Raw genomic sequence first — 23,054 nt, 5'->3', positions numbered from 1 at the left:
ATGACAATTGTCAATGTGACTGAGCTGCATCTTTAATGTTTCCCGTTTTGAGCATCCCCTCTCTTTCTTAAGAGAGGCAAGCAATGAACAAATTCTTTTTTTCTTATTGGAATGGGATGGGATGGGATTATTGGAATGCATGCCACCTGAGATTCTGTCAGATTTGGTGATAGGCTTGGAAAATCTCACAATAAGAGATAGTATAGATACAACTATTTTTGTACAGTATTGAAAATGTATAATTATTTTCTATACGAGTAAGTTAGAAGAGATCGAAGCCATTTCATATAATTATTTTGCACATTGTTGAGAATCTATAACTATTTCCGGTACAATGCAATTATGTATAATTATTAAGAGAACCAAACGTGACAAAATTTAATCATTTTTATGACTTTAGGTTTCGTGTAAATTTTATGATTATAATAATTACAATTATAATTATAATTATGATGATGATGATTATTGTGTTCATGTTTGGGCCTCTTATGTTGGGAAAGAAAAGAGAAGAGAAGACAAGTATCCTTGTGCATTTCTGTTTCGTCCATTTTCGCCCCCATTTTGGTTTGCGGCGTGTTTCCTGTGCCAGGCCTGCGTCTCCTTCTTCTTCCCGCGACTCTTGATCGCCAGGGAGCCGCGACTGCGCGAGCGAGCGTCATCGTCTCCTTCCCGTTCCTCCATCGCAGCGTCGCTCCTTCCCGACATGAATCCTGAATAGTGAGTCCTTTCTCTTTGCAGGCTATTGCTTGAAATTTTCTGCTTTTGCGGTTATGGTTGACTGAACTCGACTTGAAGCCGCATACGGTAAAAATTTCATGGAAGGATCCGGGGGTCTGGCTGTCCGTAAGAGTTTATAGATATACCGTGGCTTGGAGAGAGTCGTGGGTGGTAAAATCCATGTAAGGATCCTGGGCTTTTGCTGTTGAGAAGAGCCTACAGAAGCACCGTGCCTTGGATTCGGCCTCACAAATCCATGTAAGGGTCCAGGGCTTCTGCTGTTAAGAAGAGTCTACAGAAGCACCATGGCTCTGATTCGGCCTTACCAGACCTTTAGAGAAGAGAAGAAGAGTGACCATCGTATATCATTGTGATGTCAATTTGCAGGGTTCATTTCCAACAACGATGGGGCTTTCATTTGAACATTGTTTGGCCAGAATGAATTCTCTTCCTTCTCTGTGCAGTTTGGCTTTGGCCCTCGACGTCCTAGGATTTTTGCATCATTGTGAGATGGAGGCGGCTGTTGTATTACACCATAGTTTATCCCTCTGCATGTCTTTCATTGTCATACATCCATGATGAATCTGCATCCATTAAAAATCCAGCATGAATGCCTCAAAGTTGGTTGATTGCGCTAGTTTGTCAATTCTTTTTCAAACTACATGGCATAAACATTTCATACTGAGGCCTGGTAAATGACCATATGGTTTGACTTGAAAGAATGCCATATAAACAAACCTCAAAGTCGTGACAGTATGAAAACCTTAACTCCAACACTTGCCCAGGATACTTTTGTGCTCATTACACACACTTAAGTTTAGTGCGCAGTCTGCAGTACATGTTTTTGTTTAAAGCAGCTATCAATGGTATGGGTTAGCATTTGGCAAGGTAATTGGTGCCCTTGCATTGGTGTACTTTCATTGCTAATTGAGCATATTGAAAGGAAGTGCAGCTGATTTGTCATAATCCACATCAGTACGAGGGCAAAATGAACGAATCATCTTGATTCTTGCACTTGTTGCATCATCATGGACATAGATAAACTCTTGCCTTTGCATGTTATCTTCTAAGCACGGAATGCATTAGCCAAATTGCCAATACGTATAAAAAGGCAACCTATGTACATTCCTTCAACATGGATTATACTACTACCTTTTTGGTGGAACCAGGTCTCACCTTGCTCTGTTTGTAGTGCGAGGTAACCAATGACTTGTAATCCAAGTGTAAGGAGACAATCAATGATACTTGTGTCTTCCTCACATGTTTGGAATGTTTGAAACATTATAAGTTGATCAAATTACCAATCGCGTGCTAGGGTGGGGCCGTGCTCTCAACTCCTCTGTTACACTCAAATTAGTCAAGTGCTCGGATGCTTGAAGTCATACCAGTTTAACCATCTTTTGATAGAGGAGGTAGATTGGAATGATGAAAGAGAAAGAGTCTGCTGTGTGAGAAAGATATTAGATGGAGACAGAACTGTTGAAAACAAGATACAGAAACAAGGCAAAGAGCAACACAAAGGAAGGACAAATATTCATATGTAAGATCTCTGAAGTTCTGCAAGTGTGCAGTATCCTTCTTTTTAAGTTCTATTAGAAGCACCAGAGACTTGTGCCAGAAAGCACATTGTTGTACTGAGCATGGCCTGAGTGGATGTTCTACATCACCTTTGAATATGCTGATCTGTGTATATTACTTAATACGGTTGATAACTTGTATGAAGCATTGAAACAGTTCAATAGAGAACTTGATTAATAGCAACTAGATTGAGATTGGGACTTTATAAAGTATTCATTACAGTGGATGATGAGCAGCCATAGAAGCAAGTGCGTTGCTCAATTTTTAAATAGATATCAGAGGTTGCCCATTTCAAGAGTGACTGAGTAATTGCTTTATTTCGTGGATTTTTAAGACTTTTGTGACACATCCATGATGAAAGTGAAGTCTATATATGTACAATTGTTTATATGCACGTACGTGCGTGCATACAGGCATATGTATGTCGATACACGTATTTATGTATGCATGCATGTGCCTATCAATGTGTGTCTGGGGTGTGTGTGTGTCTATGTTTAGAACTGTCATGTTCCTTGAACATAGTTTCAACAATTACTGGGGGATTGTTGAGAATAGGGCTTCAATCTGTTTAGGTTTTGTGAATGAAGATTGCATCTTCAATAACTTGCTTAGTCTTTTTGCAGTGATTATCTGTTCAAGCTTTTGCTGATAGGTGATTCAGGTGTTGGAAAGTCATGCCTTTTGCTTCGTTTTGCGGTAATATGTCTGCTGTTGTGTTCTACAATATTGCGAGTAGATAATTTCAACATGTATGAACTAATTCTGATTTCTGATCAGGATGATTCATACTTGGAGAGCTATATCAGTACTATTGGTGTTGACTTTGTAAGTGTAGATCTGAAAGAGTTTTTGTTATGTGCTTTAGTTTGTTGATGAATTTATTGCGCACATTGAATGTGAAGTTTCAACAAGATTTCCTGTGATGAATTACATTGGTGGTTACAGAAAATTCGCACAGTAGAACTGGATGGGAAAACGATTAAGCTGCAGATTGTGAGTTCTTACTTCTAATCAGTCATGTGTTTTTGTGAAATTTCTCCAATGACTGTATTGTAATGTTCTTTCTTTGTTCGGTGCAAATAGTATCTTGCTAATTTCAGTCAGGTTGGGATTTATTTGAGAAACATATTATGGCATTGTTTTTGTATCGTTTTTGTTGAGCTAGTAGGTATGCTGCAGCCTCAAAATGACCCTTCAAATGGGTGATTGGAGCAGCCAGAATTGTTCAGGAAATACTACTTTCATATCAACTTTGTACATCTTTGTTTGGGTCTTGTTCCTGAACACTATTAAGTTGTTTGTATTAGATCGAATACTGTTCATCAGCCTCAACCCTGTAGTTTCAGGAGCTGAATAGCTTATAGTCATGCAATTTTGCAAGAACAATAGCTGCTGGTTCTTATCTTACACAAAGAATGTGATTGCAAAACTCATTGGGTGTGGTCATGAGAGTAAGGACAGGATAGTCCCAAAAGTGATGGCTTAGCATTGTCATTACTATTTTGGCTCATAATTGTGAGGATGTGGGTTCAAGTCTCGTGGGGTGCTTATATTTTAGATAGCCTAGGTTCAAAGCCATGAAAAGAACTTTGATGTGACTAGGTACTAATAATCAGAATGGCTTACTTGTGCCAGTTAAGTGGCTTTTAATTTAAAAAAATTATTGCAAAACACTTGATATTACATAAGAGATATATCAGCTTCACTTTCCCTTAGATTAGCCTACTAACAATGTCTTGCATTGTTAGAAATTGGTTTCAATTTCAGGAATACAACTAATGCTAGAGTGGGAGCAGTCTTGCCAAGTTGATTACATATCCTAAGATGTAGCGACCATGCATGCACAATAGTAGTTATGGGACCAGCAATATTTCCCTTAAAGTCCAGATCCATGGTCATGCCTGTTCTTTTCATTCTATCTATTGGGTATGCTGTTGTGTCCACATAGTTTATCTCTTGGGAACACCAGATTGCAGCTCTTAGTTAAATCTACCCAGAGAGGATGGCTTGCTATAAGGCAAGTCGTATATTTTGTTTCTTGTTTTCCAGGTAGTTCTGCTTATCTTCTTTCCTTAATCAGGTTCTCTTGCATGTTCCTAACAGTAGATAATAAGCCTCACTTTCAGTTGCAGTGGACTGAGTTTACATTCCAATATCAGCTGATAACAGCTTCAAATTTGTTGGCTGTTGATTATTGTAAGCTGCATCTGAACATTTGTTCAGTAAGCAGGTGCATCAGCGCTGTGGCTTAGTTGAATGTTTGCCCTGATCTCAATGTACCAATCTATCATGAGTTCTTAAGTACACTATTTTCCTTTGCAGCAATGTTCTTGGATTACTATTTTATATGTTCTCCCATATCTTAGACTGTAGAATATGCTTTATTATTGCAATTAGGCCATTTAGATCATTTGCTTCTTGTGTGTCCATGATCTTGTAACATCAACATGCATGTTAGGACTAGTATAACTAATAGAAGACATGGATAAGTACAACTCATATTACAGGCATTTTGAGTCCAATGACCACCTCCAAAGAGTACATAACTTTTACTGAATTGCAGGAAAAAGCTTTAGAGGAACAACCCTTGTCTTTGATAGGTTTCCATCAATGCTTACATGTCACTGATGCAGCTCTCGCTGATCATTTATTTTTCATATGTAGGCAACAAACGAATGATTGATCGTTTATCAAAATCTAAAGCTGTCAGACATATTTGTGCGCACTGAACTCTTGCCTGAAATGATACTAGCAATGTCATATCTTGAGATTGAATGCAAAGACATTGCCATATTTTGACAGCATTGATGAGCAAGTTAACTATCATTTCCCATAACAAGTGACTTAAGAGGCAACTTAACATCATCAACTAACATGTGAAGTTATAGAACTGTGATACACCGAGAAAGTCCACTTAGTTGGCAGTTGGCCTATCAAATAAGTTGAATTTGAAAGCTTCGAAGAGTCAAAGTTTGCAAGTGGTAGTCCAATTGACAGATATCAAGTATCACTTGTCAAGTATTGCTGTGTGTGGTGGATAGGGAGTATGATGGAAAGTGTAGCTCATTTAATATGGATAGTTGAGCATGCAAATTCTAAGTGCATGAAATTGATATCTCCAAGCAACTCTTTTCTCAGCTGCAATCATGTGGGAGATGTCATCAATTATCTTCTTGTGACAGTTCTCTTAAAATCACTGGAAAGCATTTGTCGATTAAGAATAACGAGACAAATATTGTCACATATCAGCTCTTTATGCTCAAACTCTGGAAGCATGGACCCAAGGAAAACTCATGGGTCTTATAAATGGGGGTGCCTTGCTAGGGTTGTCTCCCTATGTACAAATCCACTCAAAACATGATAATAGTGAGCTAGAGATGTGCAGGTTAGTTACGTGTTATACGCGCACTAGTGAAATGTTTATACTTATAGGTGTATATTGTGAATTCTATTGCACACATACATGTGCCTAGAGTAAATTCTATTTGGCTAAATGATGTCGAGGCTAAATTTTAACAGTTTTAGTAGTCTAACAAGAGCATACATCGTGCATTGGAGCATTGCCTTGTGTTGGCTGTCACTCTCTTTCGTTAAGTGTGGGAGACATTGTGAAGAAAATACCTTGACATAGAAACACAAATAACACCATACGACAAAGCACCGACTGATAGAACACAGTTAGGGTCAGGGTAACTTAGAGACAATGAACACAAAGGATGAATGAAACAGTACAACTATTGAATATACAATGCTCATGCAACAAACACACTGTAGTGAACGAATACTGTACCTTGAACTCTTGTATCTCAAGGATTAGGGCAGGGGTAATGAGCTAGGGAGTGTGTCGTACTCCGAACGGATCCCAAATCGCAACAAGGTAGCCTTTAGATGTCGAACACCAGCAAATGCAGTTAAGGAAGGTTGGATTTGTTGCAGACAGTAGTGCAGGAGAGAGAAAGGCTAAAAACCTCAGGTGAGGAGAGAGAAACTAAAAACATTGGCTGCAAGAGAGATAAAATAGCAAATGAAGGTTGCAGGAGAGAGGCTAAAAACGTAGGAAAGACCAACAACACCAGTTAGCATGCTGAAATGAGCTCTGGATAGAGTATGGTAGGCTGGATACAAGTGCCAGATTGTTGTAGACAGCAATGGCCAGCCTGGACTGCGATGTCTTGCATTCGGGGTGTAGGCAGTAAGTTGAAATACCTGAAATCTGCAAAAACGAGATTAAAGATGAATGGAGGGTAGCATACTTTATTTATAGATAGTTTGGGCCCTTCCAAGTTTGTGCTTATGGGATACAAACACTCTCTAGAAATGCATTTTTAAAAAAATAAACAATGTTTCTCCCTTGATTAAACATGTTTTGGGACAGTTTAAGTGAAGTTAATGTATTTTTAGCTCAGCACCTTTTCTCAAGCCAAACAAGGATGCTTTGAGAAGTAGGCTAGCCAAGTCTTTTTTTTTTTCTTTATCTTTTATCCCAAGGCATCCCACCCCAAAGTAGCTAGAGCATTGGACAAAGGATGCACGTCGGCCACCCAGTGGCCTACTAAGACTACAGAGGTGATGGTTATCTTACCAAGGGAACCCAAGTGATCACCTTAGAGAGACCAAGGCATCAGACAAAGGGTGCATGCTGGTTGCCCAGTGGTCTACCAAGTCCTGCAAAGGTGGATGGAATCAATGATGGATTTTTAAAATTTTTTTGAGGGTTTTGTAGTTTTGATAGATTTAACATTAAGTGAGGGTTTCAAATCAGTTTTTGTCCTATTGAGTATCTGTGCTCCAAATAGAAGAGTAAGAAGGGACGGCCAAACCCAAGCTTTACAAAACAAGCATACTATCTCTACCATTATTGGGTGTTAGCGAAAAAGGAAAATGGTTAAGGTATGGGTGACACAAATATAGCAAAGATGTGAAGCAAGCAAGACAAGCAAGCTAGGGTGAACTGCCTTGGAGATTGCCATGTGCAATGCCACGAATATGGTGGATCTAGAGTCGATCATTCTTAAAGACTGAAAAGAGATAAATGCTTACATATGCACGTTTACATGAATAGAATGCCAATGCATAGGGTAATGCAAAGGGAGATGCAAGATGCCACGTCCATGCAAAATGCAATACAATGGTGCTACTTGGATAGTGCCCTCGCAAGGGAATTGTTTGCCCAAGTGCCTTTTTACAATCATGTTATCTTGACAATGTGGATGAAGTTACAAATGTCCATAATTACAATACAAAAGATTAAATGAATGAAAAAACTGTAAGCATCATTGCTGTCACTATTAAGAGAAATAGTCGTCCTCTCTTAAACTAGAAGGGAAAGCAAGATGGAAGCACCTTCTCTCTATCAATCTGAAGAAGTAGGGGAGGGTATATCCAAGCCAATTGTGGGTAAAAAGTACTAAAGAACCACTCGGTTGATATCTTCGGTCAAAATGTTTACAAAATTGTTTGATGAAGGCACAAACTCTAGGTGGATAGTGCCTAGCTCAATCTGCTCTCTGGAAAAGTGAAAGTGGATTTCCACATGCTGCGCCTGTGGTGTGATGATTGGATTGACTGTAAGGGCAATGGCACTTTGGTTGTTGTAGTAGACCATGGTGGGAGAGTTACAAGGGAAGTGAAGCGCTGTCAGTAAGCTCCTTAGATAGATGGCCTCGGTGGTGCCATCGAAGAGAGCCCTATACTCGGCCTCGGTCGTGGAAGCCACCACCCTCTCTTGCTTATAATTGGACCAAGAAATGGAAGCCGTACCCAAGGTGAAGAGATAGCCGCCATGGGAATGTAGGGTGTTAGGATCTCGTCTAGTTAGAATCAATGTACTCTTAAACCAAAGGCGCTCAGGGAGCTGTGTTGCGAACAATATAGAGCGTGCCATTTCCAAGACTGTTCGGTTACTACTCTCTACGACTCCATTCTAAGAGGGATAGTTGGTGAGGTGAGTTGACGAGAGATGCCATGTTGCTGTAGAAACTTAAAAAACTCGTGGGACATGAACTCATCACTGCTATCACTCATGCAACTAACGCGATGACCCATGCAGTTATGAACCAACAACACCTAAGTAGAGAAACATATGAAAGCATCAGACTTATGCTTGAGGAAGTACACCCACATGTATCTCGAATGAGCATCCACTAAAAAAAAAAAGTACGTGTCGTTCAAGGCAGCAATGGATGTGGATCCACAAAGATCAATGTGAATCAATCTAAGAGGCGCCGTAGCTGTTGAGGAAATGGGATATGGTGCTACTTCCCGAGCTGACATGCTCTACAAACATCTCGAGCTAGCTTCAGGTGAAGAAGGCCCTTAACCATCTCACAGTGAGAACTCATAAAGAGAGTCATAGCCAAGGTGGCCTAGGTGGAAATGCCAAAGACGCTCATTGTTCGTAGGCTCTCGAGATGTAGCTAATGTTTGGAAGTTATGGAACATAAAGCCTTCGGTTGTTAGCTCGGTAAGAAAATGGTTAATGTGGTAAAGGCCATTAGGTTGTGCCTCACTCTCAGCAATCACTAAATCAGTCTAAGAGTTAAGGACCTTGACTGTGGTCGTTGTAAAGAAAACTGCTCGCTCTAACCGGCGAAGCTGCTGAATAGATAACAAGTTCACCCCAAGTTGAGGGACATAGTATACATTGTCCAACAAAGCCAGATCCAGATCCAGATCCTTATCAGTGGCAAAACTGATGCAACCTTGAGCTGGGATCTTTGACTGAGGAGTTGTTTTCTACATGCATCTGCTGGGCTGCAAGGACTCGGGTATGGAAGATGTCCTCTATCGGAGTCATGTGATGTGTAGTTCCATTGTTGACGATCCAGATAGGTGTTGACGTGCTCGGTTGTGACAAGTGGGTCTTTGTGGTAATCTCTTCGGGAGTCAACTCATAGATTTGGACGACTCACATCAGATGCCTCCATGGAGATGATGCGGGCCTCTGCAAACCAGTAAGACAAGTCCTTTGGAGATGATGGTACATTCTACCACCTGGGTTTGAGTTGAGATTGGGAGTTTCTTGTAATTTCCTTGTCTGATTTTGATTTTGATTTAAAGTTTGATTTGGTTTACCCTTCCCTTGCTGCCCCTTATGACAATGAGCAACAAGAGCCCTCTTTGAGGGATTATTCATATGCAACTGATCGAACAACCGTGCATAATGCAATAGCTGCCATTCAAAATCGTAGAATGTGGGTAAATTGGATAGAGAAACCACTTGTTGCACAAAATTGAAGTATTTATGCGGCAGCTTGTTAAGAAACAATTTAGAGGACTTAGGAGTCCCTCTAGTGGAGAATTCGGTAAGGAGATGTCGATACCCAACCAACTTGACTTTCAAGTCATCTCTGTCAGAGATTTTGAAGTTCTGAAGCTCATGGTCAAGATTCATTCAACAGGTTCTATCTCGAGCGGCATAGCGGTCAGTCAAGTGTGTCCATTGCTTTGACGCTAAGCCAAAATGTTGAAGCAGAGATTGAAATTTAGGCAATAAGCCTTGAATTAGCTCGACGTATGATCTTGTATGGAACAAGTGCGGGATCGAGTTGGGGTTCCAACTTCTGCACAAGATCCCATAGGTTCTGTAAGTCAAGGACATGTTTCATCAAGTTCGATCAAGTTGTAAAGTTTGATCCGTTTGTCAATGAATGCATGCTTGGCAGAAGATGGGGTAGAATCATGAGGTTTTGGAAATGTGGGGTAAGATGGATGTGGTTGATAAGATGGTGGTGGTGGAGGTGTTTGATAAGGAGGAGGGGGAAGAGGTGGGTAGACAGAAATAGATTGTGAGTATCCAATGAGTGCCGATTGATGTGGAGGCATTGTAGTACGTAAGCCCTATCCAAATGTCGGTTGGGATGCAACATAATGACCAGAGGGTCCACTCGGTAATGCCATGGAAGCAAACTGTGACACCAACAAATTCACACTTGGGAGAGACTAAGGGGGATGCCCAAGTTGCAATGATCTCGAAAGTGTGTGAGGAAAAGGTGGAACACTCGGTAATGCCATGGAGACAAACTGTGACACCAATAGATTCGCACTTGGGAGAGACTGATAAGGATACCCAGGCTGCAATCATCTCGAACGTGTGCGAGAAAAAGGTGGAACACCACATGGTTGAGAAAGAGATGAGGTCCTAACGGTTGTGCTCGAGTTTGAAAAACCCCTCGGTGTGGTGAATGAGAACACATGTGATGCTACATGAGAGGCAACATGCGGTGCGCTTAATGGAGGCTAAAAGGATGTGGCAGCGGAATAAAAGGGTGGGATGGGAGGGAGATTAAATGGATTTGCGATGGATGTAGATGTGGGAAATAATGTGGGTTCCTTTTGTCCATTAAATGCATTAAATGGAAATAATGATGATGAAGATGCATCTACACTGTTTTGACCTTTGAAAACAAAATTGTATGAAGGAAAAGAAGAGGAAGGAGTACTCACAGTTTCTTGTTTCAAGTGCTTATCTAGTCTTGAGTTTTTAAAGAAATATCTGCCTTCCTCATTACTTATAAACCAGAAATTGTTTTGCATACGTCCTTCATCATGAAAATCATCCATACCAATAGAAGAGGAATCATCATTAACAGAATTTGAAATAATGAGGCAAGCCCTCTTGCTCGATCAAGAAGATGTAATCATTGGATACGAAAGTAACCATTTGAAATGGCCATTTAGGGACCTCAAGAATGCTTGATCAAGAAGATATAATCATTTGATAAGAGAGTATCCATCTGAAGTGGCCTTTCTTGAGGCTTGAAGAAATTGAATTGGTAGAAGACTCCTTGAAGCATGAATCAAGGATCCATAAATCCACTTTGAATAGAAGATGAAGTCATAGGAGATGCACTTGCCTTGGAAGGTTAGCAAAGTTAATTCATCAACATGCTAGCAACCTTAGAGTCAGAATCCATTTCAGTATTACAATTGCATTAAAATAGCACATTAATCATAACACTATCCTTTATGTAGAATTGAAATGGACAATAGGGCTTAGGTCGTAGCCCATGTTGAAATGGATGCCCTTCTCATTCGTATAGTTGCTAGAAACTTTCGAGAACTCCAAAAATTTCCACTTCCATTTCTCTCTTTGACTCACTATTTTACTAAATACTCATTTTTTGCGACATTGCTTTGCTTGGCATGGCTGTGGTGTAAAAAAAGCACACCAGATGTGTATGGCTTTGCTTAGCATGGCTATGGTGGCAGCATATGAATGAAGAAGGGGGATTTTGTTGACAAGGAGCTTGCCACCAAAGCTCATCAGAAGCTACACCAGGGGGCTTCGGTGTTGGAGGTAGCAAAAGTTAAGACCAAGGAGAATGAGTGGAGGTTTTGGTTTCATCTTCCTTTGTACTTTGCAGGAGCATACTTTCAATACTATAGCATAGGGAAAGAACAATGGAGGGCAAATCAAAGGGCAAGGATAGAGTGGGAAAGGGGAGGAGTAACCATGGTGAATATAGAGTGGGCTTCTCTTAAAAAAGAGGAATGATGAAGGCTAGGGTTAGAGGGAGAGAAAGGGGGAGCTTATGGCTATGGCAAGTAGAGTGCCACGAGGACGTGGAATTTTGAGATGCTTTAGTCTTGTTGATAACATTTGATTAAGTTATTAATCAAATGTGTAAGTTGTTTAGCATACGTGATGCTCATGGCAGTCATTTCATGGTAATAGGCTAAGGACCTCGAGGATGCAATAGGTGTCAAATGCAAAAGTTGTGATAAGTTATGCCAGTCGGACTTTGGAGGTTAGTTGGTATTAGTTTTGACTTGGGGACAATTATTTGGCCAATAAGTGTCGGTAGCGATACTAGGGACTGTAAAGAAATACTCTAATACAGAAACATAAATAGAAACCATAGGACAAAGCACAGATTGATAAAATAACATAGTTAGGGTTAGGGTAACTCAGAGACAATGAACACAGTGAATGAATGAAATGATATGACTATTGAATATACGATGCTCGTGCAGCAAACACACTATGCATTGAATGAATACTGTACCTCGAACTCTTGTATCTCAAGGATCAGGGTAGGGGTAATGAGCTGGAGAGGGTGTCGTACTCTGAACGGATCTCGAATCACAGGAAGGCAGCCTACGAATGTCGAATACCAGCAAACACAGTAGTGAGAAGTTGGATTAAATGCAGACAGCAGTGAGGAGAGAGAAAGACTAAAAACGCAGGCAGGACAGCCTGCAAGAGAGAAAAAGACTAAAAACGCAGATTGCAGGACTGTGATGATGTGGTAGGCTGTACGGCAGCAGGTCTGCACAGGAATAGCATTCGCTTGGCTGAAATCAGCTCCAAACTGCGTGAAGAGGGCTGGAAATTAGGCGCCAACTAATGGAGAGCAATGGACAGCTTCGACTGAGATGTCCTTCGCGAATGGGGTGTGGGCAGTAAGCTGAAACACCTGAAATCTGCAAAAACGAGATTAATGGTTGAATGGAGGGCAATATACGTATTTATAGAAAGTCTGGGCCCTCCCAAGGGTTTGTGCTTATGGGACACAGAAACTCTCTAGGATCGCATTTCTTTTAAATAAACAAGGTTTCTTCATTAATTAAGCATGTTTTGGGGTTGTTTAAGTAAAGCTAATGCATTTTTAGCTCAACATCCTCTCTCAGGCACCAACAATGGTGCCATGAGGATTGCTGTTTTATGTAATGCATGTCTCTGATAGAGATTTTTGGAATGAGGTGAATTGCACCAACCAAATGGTTGATCCTATTGTGCACATAATGAGGCTTGTAGATGGCATGGATCTATGCATTGGGAAGATCTATGAAGATATGGATCGTATGATTGAGAAGTTGGAGAGTTTGGAACCAAATGTAGATAGGTATGAGCAGATCAAGGAGTTATGCATCAGCAGATGGAATGAGTATGATTCTCCTATGCATGCTGCAGTATATGTGCTTGATCCTGAGTTTCAAGGAAAGATGCAAGAAAGAGACCTTGAGGTGGTCAAGGCTTGGAACACATTGCTGGCAAGGCTTTATCGTAGCCGTGAAATGCAACACAAGATTAAAAATCAGCTCAATGTGTATCGGTAAACATTAGGGATGTTTGGTACATAGGATGCACTAGAGGACAAGACAAATATTGGAGCTGCTTTATGGTGGGAGGACTACAGGGGGCAGAAGCTCCAGAGTTGTAGAGTGAGTCTGGCTATTTGTATTCTTAGCCAAACAATTAGCTCTTCTTGTTTAGAGCAACAATGGAGCTCATTCAATCATATCACTCAAAGAAGAGAAATTGTCTTGGTACAATGAAGACGAATGACCTAGTTTATGTGAGCTCCAATCTTCGCTTGCTAGCTCCTACATCAGTTGCAAAGGTTGATTCTTTTATACGTTGGGAAAAAGATGATGATGGTGATGGCCAGGATGTTGTTTAGTAGGATGAGCATTCAGGCACAGTGGAGCCATCTTCCATGAATGAGAGCACTTAGCGGCTAGCCTCTTGAAACTTTAGAGTATTGACTTGGAAATTGGAGCTCTTGTAACTTGGATCTTTAGACTTTAAAGTTTAGTGCATATTTTGTATCTTTGCAATGCACACTTGTTGGACTTATGCAACATTGTTGATTACAATGTTGAATGTGACAATCCAGTGCTGATTACAAAGTTTTGAATCTTTATTATCGTTGAAACTTGATTATTATGTCTCTAATTTCACGAATTATGGTTGATATCTCTGGATTCTAAGACTTAAGTGTTGATTCTCTCTCTCTCTCTCTCAGTGGACGATCTGTCGCATGCAACAGAGCCAACTCGACAACCACAGGTTCACCTCTCTCTACTGGCATGTTGGAGCAGCCATGTGTTGGAGAAATCTCATAGGATGGGATATGGAATTTTTTGGCGACACTTCAAGCATCAATCAATGCGCAGTATCAAGAAATCACACGCTTGGCTCTCCAGTGTCAAGCGTTGGAAAGCAATAATACACAGTTGAAACAGAGTGTGGAGGAACAAGCCAAGAGAATCACAGACTTGTAAATGAGTATGGTGACACACACATGCATGGAAACACCAAAAACATGTGCCAGAGTAGTAGCACATACTCCCCCAAATGGAGACATGCCGGTACTTCATGCAGAGGGTGGTGATGCAGTGGTAGATGATGTGGATACACGTGAATGTAAATAAAGAGAAAAGCGGGCCCAAAACTTGGTTATTTGGGGGTTGCCCGAAACAGATGATGAGACTGCACTGTCTCTTACTATGGAAGTCACAAAGTTTTTTGGTAAGCACTTTGCCATGGCAGATATACTTGTCTTTGGTGCTCAACGTATGGGCAAGAAGAAAGACGATGGGAAGGCAAGAGCCATTGTATGCACTCTATTGGATGCACGTAAGAGAACTATACTTTTAGACAATAGTCGAGTATACCTCAAGGGAACATATTTTTATGTAAATGAGGATCGCACCCCCATGCAACAGGAGGAATGTCGGAAGCAATACATTAAGCGAAAGAAATCTAGTGATAACACTTCAAAGGATGCATAGGGATGCGCGACCCATGGGAGTTGCGTGCTTGTGAAGGTGTTGTTTTGGAACTGCAGAGGGTTTCCATGGCATAAAGGTGAAAGCATTAATGTGGTTGGTGATGTTGACATTGTGTTCCTTGCTGAGACATGGGAGCGAGAGACATGTAGAATTTTGGATATCCCAGGGTACATAATTCATAGCGCATATCAGCCACATGTAGGAAAAAGAGGGCAAGGAGGAGTTGCATGCATATACGAATGTCATTTGGAAGGAATGATTGATGTATGTAAAATAGACCGACATAAGCAGTACATATGGATTATGCTTAAGCACACTACACCGATGTGCATTGTGGGATGTTATATTCCACATAAGGAGTCTCCCTTCTATACACAACATGAAGTGGATTCACAAGAACCTTTTGAAGATTTGAGTATGGATGCATGCACATATATGCAACAAGGACATGTGATGGCCTTAGGTGACTTAAATGCCGTATTGGAGTATGCAATTTCAGCCCATGGCACATGATGAGCCAGACAAGGAAGAGGTTGTGGATGTAGATGCACGTTGGTGTAGACAGTCTGAGGATACAGACATTAACGCTCATGGATGTGCTTTGATGGATATGGTTAATGGTTTGCGCATGCCGATATTAAATGGTATGAATTGTTTCCCCGATATTGAAGGATTCACGTGCTACTCAGCTAGTGGAGGTTCCAGTGTGGTAGATTATGCAATGGTACACATGAATGATTTATGTATAATCAGAGAGTCCTGGTTAGGTGGAAAACATCCAGAATTGGATCATATAGCTTTGGGCTTGACACTTGATATTTGCCACCACGTAGAACATACAGGGGACATAGTAGGTATTGGTGCATTCCGTATTGATGTAGACAAGAAACAAGCATATGTTGGTCACCTAGATAGTCTTATGAGCAATCTTACTAGGAGCACATGGGCTGATTTGAGAGATGCAATGTTAAATACGACTATAGAGGTTTTTGGGAAACCAAAGAGCAGTCACAAAAATGTCAAAGGATTGCCATGCAAGAAATGGTTTGATGATGAATGTAAGGCTACATGTAGAAAGCTGAAAATCCTCCCTAAGGGACAAGAACGAAGTGAGGTGGAAAAACGATATAGTACTCTCACACGTAAAAAGCGACGATGATATGTAGTGGCCAAAGAAAGTGAAGATGCTAGGCAATTTGAGAAATGTCCAAGGCAAGCATTTAGAAAATTGCAAACCAAACGGTCAAATGTTATGGGGGATTTTACTGATGTTGACATGCTATCATATGTTACTGAACTTTACATGCATAAAGGGGTAAAGCCCATCAAATGTGATGTACATACGGAGCCATTTAGTGCTCTGTTCACTTTAGAAACATTGGAGGCAGCCCTTAACAAGATGGCTAATGGAAAAGCATGTGATACTCTGTAGTTGAATGCGGAGATGTTGAAATGAATAACAAAGGAGACGAGACTGTTTATGCTGCATGTGATACATTATGGTTTTGCATGTGGTTTTCCCCAAGAATGGCAGGAGAATTGGATACAACTGTTGTATAAGGGAGGAGATTGCAATTTGCTCACAAACGACCGCACTATTATGGTCAATTCAGCCATGGCAAAGCTATTCAGCACTATCATGGAAATGCAATTGAGTAAATGGGCAGAAAGTAATAACAAACGAGCTTATGGACAAGCAGGTTTTCAACCTGGTCATAATACCATAGACCATTTGGTTACTTTGCGTATGCTTATGGATGAGAGTCGGCTTGAGGGAGCAACCTTGTATTGCTGTTTTGTGGATTTTAAGAAGACTTTTGACACCGTACCAAGGATTGGCTTATGGCAACAAATGCAAGAATTAGGGGTCCCAAATGATCTATGCATGGAAATTTACAGGATATATCAACGAGTGGTGTGCCGCCTTAGAGGTCGCAACGGGCTGTCACAAGTATTTGAAAGTAATATGGGAGTCAAACAAGGTTGCCCCCTCTCCCCTACATTATTTGGTTTATGCATTGATAAGCTAGAGGAAACACTTCTCACGGCTATGAATGAAGAGGAAGCCAAAAGTCCGCATATTGGTATGTTTGCCATCTTGCTCCTGCTTTATGCAGATGATGTGGTCTTCTTTACATATACTGGGGAACGTATGTAGCAGTTCATGGGGATTCTTGAACGGTTTTGTCAAGATAGTGGTTTGACGATGAATGTATAAAAAACAAAGCCAATGGTTGTGCGTACCAAGCAATCAAAACCCCACCAAAAGTACATTATGCAAGGCAGTATATAGAGGTAGTATCTACTTTCAAATACTTGAGATACCTGCAGACCACAGATAGCATACATGTGTGGACGGCGATTAGTCGCAGGGAAAAGCAAGTATTATCACTTTGAAAACGACTGCAACCGTATAGATACAAAATGCTGGAAAATATGTTGTATGATTTTTGATGTATATGTTCTATAGACGGTATTATATGGAGTGGAAGTGTGGGGGGGAGCATCTCCTCATGTGCATGGAACGACATTGAGAAGTTGCAAAAAGCTTTTATTCATAGACATTTGGGCATCAAAAGCACCGCACCATATGTACTTATGCTTTTGGAAATTGGCCGTCGGCCAATTGAGGTACATGCTATGATCCGAGTATTGAGATATGCTACCCGAGTACATCAAATGGATGACAATAGGCTCCCCAAAAGGGCATGGGATGCAAGCACATGCCTACAGAAAACGTGGAAAAGTAAAGTTCTTTCAATAGGATGGGTGCTGGATATGCGAAAATGGTTTAAAGGGTGGGGAGTGGATAGATATCTAGATATAACATTCGAAGGTATATGCATGGACGCATTTCAATCAGACCTCTTACGAGCGTATCAAGCAAAACATCAAAGCAAGGGAGCAAATGGCAAACTTGCTTATTACATTATGCATATCTATCCTTCATGTTGGGAATCCTACATGTAGGCAGAGGCACACACGCAACCATACATAGCCAACCCGCTCTCAGTGGTATTTAGATGGAGTATTGCACGACTTCGAACTCGATCACACACTTTATTGATCGAGACAGGTGGATGGAGTGGACAGGCAAGAGAGACGAGGTTATGCAAGCTGTGTGGACTACAGAGTGTAGAATCAGAGGAGCACATGATTATGACATGCCCAGCATATGCACACATACGGGCTGACTTTGATATCCCTTTACAGGGGCCACTTCACCAGTTTGTGACCACTACTCCTATATCGAAGTTAGGGGCTCTCATCACCCGCATGTTACACTTTCGGGAGAACCACGTTGCATAGATCGTTCTTTCTCTGTAGCTACCCTTTTCTACCATGGGGAGGAGAATCATTGTATATTTGGAAAGGTCCCATGGGTTATAATTTGGCCTTCTGTGGACGATAATAAACTACTCTACTCTACTCTACTCTTCTCTCTCTCTCTCTGTGTGTGTGTGTATATATATATATATATATATATATATATATAGATATAGATATAGATATAGATATAGATATAAGCATATAAACCATTCCCTCCGTTCTTGTTCCCGTTCCTTAACTTTGGGCGATCCCCCCGTTCCAGGGGGTCCTGTTCCTGTTCTTGGTAACTATGGACACAAGACTCAAGTCAACAAGCCTTGAAGGGAAGACTTTAGTTTGGTATTGTATGTTATGAAAAAAGACATGAAAAGACCCATGCACATGCAAAAAAAGAGAATATTTGGACCACCAGCAACTGCCTGTTAGCAAGGGCTATTCTTTCTCGTCAAGAACAGCCTCCCTTCAACCATCATGTAAGTATGCCCTAATGGGGAATGCTAACAAAAGCATTGCAACATTGTTTGGCCTTTTTACTTGAAGGACTGAAGCCTTCTTGCTCGCTTTTCCAACCTGTGTTTCTAGTGTGGATTGTTTATCCAGCTTTAAGCAGTGAGCATTCAAAGTGCACTTGGTCATTTAATTCAGCTTTGAATATCGATCATTCATTAGTGTACACTGTATGACTGGAGATCTTTTTTGGGAGACATAGAGATGCCACTTACTATCTACATATCAGATGCACGCACATCTATATACATAGCTCCATAGTTCGCGCACGCACACGCACACACACACACACACACACACACACACACACACACACACACACACAGACGCACGCACGCGCGCGCGCGCGCGCGCACACACACACACAACGCATTTCCAAATCCATGCACACTGGCAGTTGTGTATACATTCAGATATATAATGCTTGCGTCTACACCTTATCTGCATATCCATGTGTGTGCATATTAAAGCTTATCATAATAGTAATATGGTCTATGCTTTTTGCCTGCACAGTGGGATACTGCTGGGCAAGAAAGATTCAGGACGATAACCAGCAGCTACTACAGGGGAGCCCATGGAATTATTGTATGTGTTTGTTCTGACTTGGCATTTCTGCTACATAGTTGTTATTGAACTGCTGTTTTGTGACTTTTTTTGTTGGTCAGATTGTTTATGATGTTACAGATCAGGAAAGCTTCAACAATGTGAAGCAGTGGCTTAATGAGATTGATAGATATGCAAGTGAGAACGTTAACAAACTTCTTGTTGGGAACAAGTGTGATCTAACTGCAAAGAAAGTTGTGGACTATCAGACTGCCAAGGTTCTGCATGTATTCATGAAATCTATCTGCCGAAACACTAACTTAGTAATGATTTATGATGCAGTCTACTGCTGTTTGTGACAGGCTTTTGCCGACGAGATAGGCATTCCATTTTTAGAGACTAGTGCAAAGAATGCAACCAACGTGGAGCAAGCCTTCATGACAATGGCAGCAGAAATTAAGAACAGGTACCTTATGCAAATCTGTACTCATTTCTTCTGTGGTATGCTGAACTGGATCCTGGTTATTAATTTGTTGTTCTCTTGATAGGATGGCAAGCCAGCCAGCAGCAGGCAACAATAAACCGAAGCTTGTGCAGATGAGTGGGCAGCCTATTTCGCAGAAAAGTGGTTGCTGTTCTTGAAGTCGTTATTTTGCCTCCCACCAAGAGTCATGCAACTTGACAGTAAGGTTGAAAGGATCTTGCACTCTAGGAAGCCCCCCCTGCTGATTATCAGTAATGAATCTTATTGTCTTTCGGATCCCTAAAAGCATTCTTAAGTTGAGGGTCTCAAGGCCCACTTATTTGGGTGGCTTCCCAATTGTGTTTAAATTGTAGATGCTTATTATCAGCATTTGTTTTGTGAATCACATGTAAAACATGATTGTTCCGTATTTTAAGTTTGCTCTTTGTACTTGTGGAAGTGGTAGTTTGCTTCATTCCACCCATGCTATATGTTCTGTAATGAATATAGTCAAACTTTCCAGACCCATAAAAGCATTTTGAGATAGTCTCTTTCCAGACCCGTGAATTCTGGTATTATGTTGGAATTGCAAATACTTACTTGGTGGGGTTAGTTCTCTGAATCACTTGTAAATGAAACTTTTAAAATGTTTGACTCTTTGTACATGGAAGTGGTTGCTTGTTCCATTCTAGTTACAGGTCCCTGTTTTTGGTAATTTTTTGAGTTTTTTAGTCTCTTATCTGTATTATAACTACTCTTCTTCATGCCTTTATTGGAGTTGTGCTAGTGCAATGGTGCTTAAATTGTACTGATCAGTGCTCTGATTTATTGAGTCAATGCAAAGGTCTTTTTTCCCTGATTCATCCCTCTTTTGAAATGGCCACCCTTTTGTGTTGTATATGAGAAGGGCACATGTGATGTGTAGCTGCCAGTAGTTTTTGGTCATGAAGCAATGAGTGAGCTATCTGGTGTTCTTCACATGAGCTCTTATTTACCCTTAAATTTATGTAAACACCTCCTTGTAGGGCTTATGTTATGTTCATAGTTTTTGGTAAAAGAGCTTTGACTAAAGTGTGTTTCAGTGTCATTCTCTTTGGTCAAAGAGAATGTGATCAGTTTCATACCTGTAGATCTTGCAGCTTCTCCTTGCCAAAGTGTTACTAAGTCCGGCATAATATTTCCTTGAGGTGAAGCAACTGTGAACTCTATTTACCCTCCCTGAAAAAGGTGCTTTTGTCAATCTGGGTGTACAATGCAGTTAGAAGGTTTGGGACCATTGATAGCTGTACGGTCTGATATTATGCCAATGTATTAGGGCCTCCAAGCAGTTCTTAAAAAGTTTAAATGTGAGTATGATTTTGAGGCTGTTGAGTTGAGGGATTGAAGGGAAACTGTAAGGGACTGTTCATTGCCATTTGAAGCCCTTTCAACCTATTACCAAACCATGTCTAGCTGATTGTATAGATTGCTAGAGTTGAGGTCTTGAGAATTTTTTTTTCTCCGGAGTCTTCAAATCATTGTATGTTCTGTACTGGCTCCTGTGGAATGTGGACAATATCTATCAAATCCTAAAGAGTCTCTACAATGGTATGGCTAATAAGTCTAGATCACAACTATTTCTAGTAGTCCAAATATACTAAGCAATGTCGCTAGGTATGAGCTTCCATTTGGGATAGTGCCCTTGAGTCCACATTGACACTGAAAAATCTGGTGTGGCAATTTTGCTGAAGAGCTGACTTTAGATGTTGGATTCCCTTATATATCTCATGTCCACAAGCTCGGCCTGTATCTATGATTTGTGCAATTTGTGCATGTCACAATCGTAGACTCGGTTGTGCCTTGAAACATCATCCTAAGGGCTCTCTTTTGCATGTCCCTTGAATTTCAGGGTAATTCTATACAAATCTATATACAGTATCTTTGTCTTTTTTGGCTCTCCACCTTTAACACAAGGGATTGGATCTCTGCCATAACCAAGCCAAGTGCCTACTGTTGGGCACCTGTGTGCTAGTAACCACAAAGATAGTGAAATCTTTCTGGGTCTAAAGCTATCCTCCAATCTTGTCTAGAGGTCTGCAAGCAAAGACAGCAAGAAACCCTGCGCAATCCAGTGGTGAGTTGCTGTTGATGTCACTCAGGTTTTGCGCATGCCCTGATCCTTTGTTGAGAGTATTGTGCTCTGACTGATCCAAATTCTCTATCTTGAGTTTGCCATTTTCATGTATTGAAAAGGGAAATGCTCTTTGTTGGTAGCCACTACAGTGAGAAGAATGTCTCCTTTTTGTAAGAAGCCTTATATATATATCTAAGAAGTTCAAATTGGGGGTACCATCTCCCTAATGCTCTCCATGTCTAGCCCTGTTGATGCTGTGAATAATCCTTCGTCTCTATGACTAAGTTGGTAGCTCGAGAAAGGTAACCACTCCTATAATATAGAAGCAATGAAAGAGAACATCCCCCACTGTCCTTCAAATTGCGGGTACCACCTCCCTAATGCTCTCCATGTCCGGCCCTGTTGATGCTGTGAATAATCCTTTGTCTCTATGACTAAGTTGGTAGCTCGAGAAAGGTAACCACTCCTATTACATAGAAGCAATGAAAGAGAACATCCCCCAGGATAAGTGCGTTTGCTCTCGAGTGGTGTGGCCTTTGTCCTAAATACATGGTTGAAGAGATTGTGCCATCTCTTCAACGTTGGATGGAGCAATATCTTGAGGTCTTGCATATGTTGATCTCCAAGGTCGAATAGTAACAACATTAAAAATAACCTTAAAACCATTCCAGAGCTTTTAGTTTGGCTTTGAAACATTTAGTGTTAGTACTAGATGGCCATGGTTCTCAACTTGTAGGAGCAATGGTCTGAAGCCTCCATAGTAGTAATTATTTCCATTACTTCTTGCCTAGCATGCGCCTCATAATATGTCACAATTAGCTTCAAGAATGCTTTGTCTTGATTGTTTGGGTCTACGATCCCTTAAACATCTAGATCTAGGCTAAATGTTTATATATTGGGGTGCTTTAGCCCTTGGGTCACATCTCCACTTCACCAAACGACATTCTTGGTTAGGGGCTTAACAAGGCTGATGCATAACTTTGAAGAGCCTCAAGAGGTGACATAGTACATGGTGGCAAGTTGAACATGGTTACCCGCCATCACCACCTTCTTTGCTAGAGAGACTCTTGTTGTGCTCCAATATAAGAGCTTCTACTTGATGATCAAGAGTAAGTGGGCTAGTTGCTCCTATGAGGTGATAATCCATGCTCTCATGATAACCAACGTATCTTATTGAAGTGCCAAGAGCAACCCAAGTGAACTTATGTGGCCTCTAGTCTAGTTGTTGAGTGTCACAAACCCCAACATCCATAGGTTTAATGCTAAATGATGAGAGCTCCTAAG

At 40.9% G+C, this 23,054-nt stretch overlaps 1 protein-coding gene across 1 annotated transcript; it reads left to right on the top strand.

Annotated features, from left to right (window-relative positions):
- Positions 1-552: 552 nt before the first annotated feature.
- LOC148026916 (ras-related protein RIC1) lies at positions 553-20,218 on the top strand. Its single transcript, XM_087691438.1, has 8 exons — positions 553-717; positions 2,919-2,991; positions 3,073-3,120; positions 3,241-3,288; positions 19,165-19,236; positions 19,317-19,472; positions 19,557-19,660; positions 19,743-20,218. Exons 1-8 carry the CDS (start codon positions 704-706, stop codon positions 19,834-19,836), a joined length of 609 nt encoding a protein of 202 aa, XP_087547564.1. The 5' UTR covers positions 553-703; the 3' UTR covers positions 19,837-20,218.
- The last annotated feature ends 2,836 nt before the right edge of the window (positions 20,219-23,054 follow it).

This window comes from Lygodium microphyllum, chromosome 13 (genome assembly GCF_053477565.2).
Source record: "Lygodium microphyllum isolate KBCC chromosome 13, Lygodium_microphyllum_v1.1.10, whole genome shotgun sequence".
Taxonomy (NCBI): Eukaryota; Viridiplantae; Streptophyta; class Polypodiopsida; order Schizaeales; family Lygodiaceae; genus Lygodium; species Lygodium microphyllum.
Note: the sequence above shows the minus strand (reverse complement) of the source record. Positions and strands in the feature narration are given on the sequence as shown.